The sequence below is a fragment of the Antrostomus carolinensis genome, unplaced genomic scaffold (assembly GCF_000700745.2).
Source record: "Antrostomus carolinensis isolate BGI_N321 unplaced genomic scaffold, ASM70074v2 scaffold27167, whole genome shotgun sequence".
NCBI lineage: Eukaryota > Metazoa > Chordata > Aves > Caprimulgiformes > Caprimulgidae > Antrostomus > Antrostomus carolinensis.
Genome location: NW_010330066.1, coordinates 1 through 6,468, shown reverse-complemented (window position 1 = coordinate 6,468; position 6,468 = coordinate 1). Strand labels below are relative to the sequence as shown.

Genomic DNA, 6,468 nt, shown 5'->3' with positions numbered 1-6,468 from the left:
AGAGCAAGGACCCACAGACCAGAGTAGTTCCACAAGAGGCACTACTGCACCTGGGCCATGGTGGATGAAGACATCGAGAACACTGTCAGTGAACATTAGACAGTGATCACTGTAACGCTGGTTATATTCCAGTTGGTGAATGGAGTAACAGAATCACAGGCTGGTTGGGGTTGGAAGGGACCTTTCAAGGTCATCTAGTCCAAGCCCCCTGCAGTGAGCAGGGACATCTTCAACCAGATCAGGTTGCTCAGAGCCCCATCCAACCTGACCTTGAATGTTTCCAGGGATGGGGCTTCTACCACCTCTCTGGGCAACCTGGGCCAGCGTTTCACCACCCTTAGTGCAAAGAATGTCTTCCTTCTATCCAGTCTGAATCTCCCCTCTTGGTTTAAAACCATTTCCCCTTGTCCTACCACTACAGGCCCTGCTAAAAAGTTTGTCCTCATCTTTCTTACAGGCCCCTTCAAGTACTGAAAGGTGCACTAAAGTCTCCCAGAGTCTTTTCTCCAGACTGAACAACCTCCTCTCTCAACCTTTCTTCACAGCAGAGGTTTTCCAGTCCTCTGATCATTTTTGTGGCCTCCTCTACACCCACTCCAACAGGTCCATGTCTCTCCTGTGCTGAGGGTTCCAGAGCTGGATGCAGTCCTCCAGGTAGGGCCTCACCAGAGCAGAGTAAAGGGGCAGAATTGGGAAGCAGCAGCTCAGGTTCTCTGGATTTTCCAATGCTGGAAGGCTGTGCCCCACCACACTATCTGATCAATACAAATAAAGTTCCACTGCTAGCTACACTGTCTGTACACAGGAGCACAGCGTCATGACTGAGGCAGTCAAGAATCTAGAGCTAGCCAGAGAGACAGACCTTGGAAGAAAATCCAAAACCAGTGTCTGTGAAGCCCTGAAGGGGCTTCACAAAACCTCAGAGTTAGCAGGGCATAAAAGTGATAAAACAAAAACCAAAACAAAACCCTGAAATTTAGTTGGACAAACAGGCAGAGTAAAAAAAGTCAACGGAAAAGATTTATTGCTTTAAACTGTCTCTGGTTATGTGAATGGCAAGTAGGAGGTTCCCAGTGGCTCAGTCTGCCAGCTCGTCTCTCACCAGCACGGGGAATCGCTTTCCTCCTTCACAGAGCTGCGTGTAAACGGCCCGAAACAGCTGAGCTGCAGAGGCCTCCGGGTGGAGCCTGGATTCCAGGACAGGCAGCAGCTCTGCCATCGTGACCTGGGCAGGAGCAGAGCAGACACGTCACCAGAGCCAGTGTGCACTTCTAGGATCCCAGCAAGTGAAGTGGCTGCATAACAAGTGAAACCAAACCAGAGCAGTATGACTAATAACATGCTAATTGATAGAGAGATGCTTTCTTTTGTCATATTTAACAAAGGCAGAGCTATTCATCCTCTGCTCATGAGGTACACCAGCAGCCACGCAGCGAGACAAACAGAAGTGCTTTTCCTCTGCTGCAGAGATGGCCCAGGGCTGGGATGAGATCAGCACTGTGGCAGAAGCTGAGGCTGCTGTTGATTCAGGAGCTCTGCAATCACATGGTGAACCACTTACTCACCCAACGGTAAGTTCAGCTCTTTGCTTATGGCTGTTCCTGTCACCTCCCAGTTGGGTCACATTAATCCAAGACAGATGGGCAAGTGGCCAACTCCATCCAGCCCAAACAGAACAAAGCTGCACACCTCCCCAGCGGCACAGGCTGCAGGGGATGCTAATGCTGCCCAACATTCCCTGGTCTGGCCTCTGGTTTATTAAACCTGGCTCATAATCTTAGTCCCTGCTCTCAAACAACCCACTGGCCTGTCACAGTCTAATTAACAGCACAAAGCTCCAGGGTTATGCCTGTGACTGACATCTCAAGCACAGGTGAACTTCCAATCAAAGGACCAAAGTTAGCTTTTAGTGCCCCACCCTTGCATTAATGCTCAGAAAGATATTTTGCCTGGGATTTATTTTATTTTTTTCCCCAGCTGGCATCAGCTAATGAAATCTGAACAGCCTGCACATTAGAAATCCACACAGCCCACTGTACACACTGCCTTCCAGAAGACTGGACAATGAACTGCATGTGGCAGTCACCTCCCTCGATGCATTTTTCAGCAGTGGAAAGAAAGAAAGACCCAAACAGAACAGCATACAGGACATCTGCAGGAGGTTCCCTTTCCTGTTCTCCATAAATCTCTGCACAGGGAAATAGGACACAGCTGCTAATCTATGGGAACAGTTAAGAGCTGCAGACATGAAAGTTACTTGAGGGGAAAGCTGGCACACGAAGGAGCGCCACACTGCTCCACTTCCTAAGAGAGATCCTTCTCTTTTCCACCCACATGGTCTGCTCCTGATGCACAAGGACAGAGGAAACAGGCCTTCACCATCAAAGACAGGCTAAGAGCTACCAGGACTTTCTATGATTCTTCGCATTCCTCCATGGGAAGGCAACAGACAGGCTTGGTCCAGAAATACATAACATCCTTTCCCAGGGTATTTATCTTGTACCAAATCCATTCACTTCACCAGTCCCAAGAATTTCACCTATCCTGCACACTACGCAGAGCTGCTTCAGATATTCAGAGCTCACCCAGCACTAAACACCTACTTAGATATGTGTGCAGAGGAAACCGAGTCAGTTGATGGAGCGTCAGGCAGCAGGTTTCAGTCACTACTTCATTTTGGGCAGATAAAAATCAAAAACCTCATTACCCATAATTCAGGACGATAGCACTAAAGTCCCATTTGAAGATGGGCAGCAATCTCTCTTAAGCTGGAGGAAGGAGTGCTGCCAGTTATGAATAACTCTTCCCTGGCTTACAAAAAATGGCTTTTCCAAAGCCTCTACCATTCAGGCCAACGGCAAAGGTTAGGTCAGAGGAGTAGATGCAATTTCACAGATCTTCTCTGCCCTTTGCTGCTGTTGGTTGAAAAGAACAAATGATCCCTGTGCAGCAAGCACTCCGCTCAGGCTGGTGGAGAGACTGACCTCTTACTGTGTTCTTACAGGCAGTCTCAGAACAGTAAATTCAAGATTAGCAGCACAGTGGTTTGAGATTTAAAGGAAAGGAACAGAGAGCAGATGAGTTCAGTAGCTGGAGGCCATGCAGGAGAGAATGACAGAGTGGATGTCCTAATGGGAGTGTAAAGGGTTGCCAAAAGGGCTCTTCATGCACTACCAACAACATCCGCCACTGTCAAACTCTGAAAGAGTAGCTAAAAAGTCTTATCCAGAGAGGGTCAGATATCCAAAGGCCTATGCTCTGGCCTTAACCAAAAAAGTAAGTCCATTCATCTACAAAGTAAGCAAGGCACTGATGGCACTTAGACAGAAACATTGCTGGGAGAGCTTGCTGTGCTGCTGCTTCCCCCAAGACCTTGTACAGCAGCTGTTGCCCCACAATTGCCCTTTTCTTCCCCTACTCCAGGAGCACTGACACTTTTAAAGACTCACCTTTTGTAAGGCAATTTCTTGGTGCAGCACTGACACTTGTAGCTTCAAGGCAAACAGGTCCCTCAGCTCCTGGGAACTGGAGTAACAAAGGAGAGGCACAGCCAGCATGCCTGCACGGTCACACGCCTGTCCCCTGGGAGGAACACAGGCTGGAGAGCAGATTCCTATGTCCCCAGCACAGTCTGGGCGCAGCCTCATCTGGGACTCCACAGCTGCCAGGGTGGAAGAAACGGCAGGAGGCAGGAATATACAAGTTAAATCTGTACTTGCAGAATTTCTCATCTGCTTACTGTTCCTAGTAATGAACAACTAATGACATTGTGTTAGTCAGGGTAAGCTCCTCACACACAGCACAATCAGATCATCTCAAGCTACACCATAAGTCTCCCCCATCTCTCAACAGCTCCCTCACCAGCCCTCCTGAATTGCCACAGTTGAAAGTCACAAGCCTCTCCTGAACACAGATGGGTGGCAAACAGATACCACGGCTTTACTTGCCACCAGAGAATTTTACATGCTATATTACCATAACCAGGAGGAAAGTTTTGTTGCTCCAGAGCATTCTATGCACAGATGGCAAACTACTGTTCAAGCACAGCTGGCCACATTCACACCTGACCACAAAAATAGAGACTGGCTGACCTGCTCGAAGAAGCTGCAGCTTATGCAGGCACTGGGAAACAGTGGTTTGCAAACCCTCCAAGGTTAGAAGGCTTTCATACTCTCTTTGCATAGTGGGATGGTCTTGAAGAAAAGCAGAAGAAAACCAGCAGGTATGAGAATACTGAAACCTTCTCCCATGAACACCAGCTTCTAGAGTGGCCTTGGGCTCACCAGCCCTCCTTTTAGACAGAGAAGGCTCCTGTCCCTTATGTCCAGCACATGCCAAGAACACAAGACACTTGAAATTATCCTTATTCCACCTTATGTCCCCTCCACTCCCCCCGCTTTGTTTTTCTTTTCCTCCTTACCTGCACGCTCAGCTTCCACATACTGACGCAGAAGAAAGGGGACATCCTGGAGAACCTTTAGTTCCACCTCTATCTCTGCAGGACTGAAGGTTGACATCGGTGGACAAAACTCAAACAGCAGCAGTTTAAGGAAAGTTTCACACCAGCAGCTCTGTGCACTACCCCGAGCTCAGGGCCAGGCTCGCTGGAATCAGGGGTACAGGGAAAACAGCCCGTGAAGTGGCTTGGCAGGGGGAAGGTGAGGACAGCACAGCTGCCTACAGCATGTTTGCCTTGTGGCCTTGTTTGTCTGCATCAAAAGTTTTATAACTGCTCAAGAGCTGCACTATGAGACAAACACTTCCTAGAGACCCAGCTTGAACTCCTGTTATTAGAGGCATAACTCTCTCCAGATGGGAGCACGCTACAGAGCGATCCCACCCGGTGTTTGCCGTGTGCTCCTGGAAGGGGAAGGTGAGCTGAGAAAGGATACAGTGGTCTGGATCCTCTCTGTAAAACGGTTCCTTGCAGCTGCTGCATCTGCACTTGTTTGGCAGAGATGACATCGCTCCCATGCTCTGAAAACCCAAAGGAGACAGGAGGTAGAGGAGTTATGCTCCATGGTACCAGATGGTGCTCACACTGAGCTGCGACACACCAATATGACACGTCAGCACTTCAAATACAAGCGTCTTCCTCACTCCTTTCTTTTACACATTATTTAATAGCCATTCCCCCCTCAGTTTTGACAGCTGGTATTAGATCGACAAGGACACCCTGCAGAAAGCGTCAGACACTGCAAAACATCTATGTCATTTCTCTGAACTTGTTTTGAGGGGAAGGATTTACAACCATCAAAAGAGACACAATAAATTTCTAGAAGCAGAATGTGAGCCTGCAGCACATCACTAATTCTGTGGTACAGCCCTACCTGTGTCTTTATCCCCTCGGAAACAACAAATCTCCCCTTCCTTTCTTGAGAGGTGTCATTTGCATTTCTGTACATTTACTCTGTGAGTAAACATGTACAAAAAGAGCAAGCAGGACAAATTCTCACCCTAGCTTTTATTACTGTGATTCCTTCATGTGCCAAACTTCCTGAAGACTCTCCTTTAAACCCTTTTTTTTTTTTTCTTGCAGGCTTTTTTTTGTTTGGTTGGGGTTTTTTTGGACAAAGTTTGGCTTTTGTTTGGTTGGGGTTTTTTTGGACAAAGTGGTATGTTTGGTAAGAAGCATGACAGCAGTGTCACTATCAGGGCCACAAAACACAGAGGTTTAAGGACAGTACTATGAGTAAGCTGGCCAGGACCTTGTGTCAGAGTCCCGTTTTTAAAAGACAATGTCACACAAATAACAGCACTACCAGAGAGATGCATTTCACTTACAGAGTTCAACAACCCCACCAATGCACGGTCCCCATAATATTCTTTAAGTAAAAGACTGCTCTAAAGAGCCAGTGCATCTCAGCCAGTCTTCCAAAACCTGCTGCAGGAAGTGAGAGCCATCAGGAGGAAGCTTAAAATAGTTATGCAGTGTGTGACTGTCTAAACCAAGCGTGCGTCTTCTCTCCATCCAAATGGATCTTTTAAATCATAACAAAAGCTGCAGTTTTCAGAAACACATTATGCAAAGAAATAGTAAGGTTCATGGAACAGAAAAGAACCAAAGTTACCAGGCAAGATGTGTTTCCTGTATCAGGGATCTTTAGAGCAAAGGTTATTTTCAATCTGTCACTGAGTTGAAAGTAACAGTGAAGAGCGTAAAATCACACCAGGGTGATCAGGATGCTGAAGGCTCAATTTACAAGTGAAAATTAAAGGAATCGAGTCTTTACAACTCGCTGAAGGGCAACTAACAAATTGGTGTCTGATAAATGAGAGCTCCTAAGAGGAGGAAGAATTCTTGATGGCAGCACAAGGAGCTATAGCTAGATTTAAGATAGGGTTTAAGCTTAATATCTGGACAAACCACGCAATGAGAAATCTGCTGAATTATGTCAACATTTCTCAAAGGAAATGGTGGGAAATGCTTCCAGAGGATTGGAGAATGAACTAGAGCCCCGAGTTCAC

The 6,468-nt window shown here is 47.2% G+C and overlaps 1 protein-coding gene across 1 annotated transcript; it reads right to left on the bottom strand.

Moving 5' to 3' along the window:
* Nucleotides 1-1,078: 1,078 nt before the first annotated feature.
* TEDC2 (tubulin epsilon and delta complex 2) lies at nucleotides 1,079-4,977 on the bottom strand (the record flags this gene model as incomplete). The annotated part of the gene is made up of 5 exons (XM_029086163.1): nucleotides 1,079-1,225; nucleotides 3,450-3,661; nucleotides 4,092-4,193; nucleotides 4,421-4,529; nucleotides 4,893-4,977. Coding segments are annotated over 5 exons (655 nt in total), but the record flags the coding sequence as incomplete, so codon positions are not given.
* Between the last annotated feature and the right edge of the window lie 1,491 nt (nucleotides 4,978-6,468).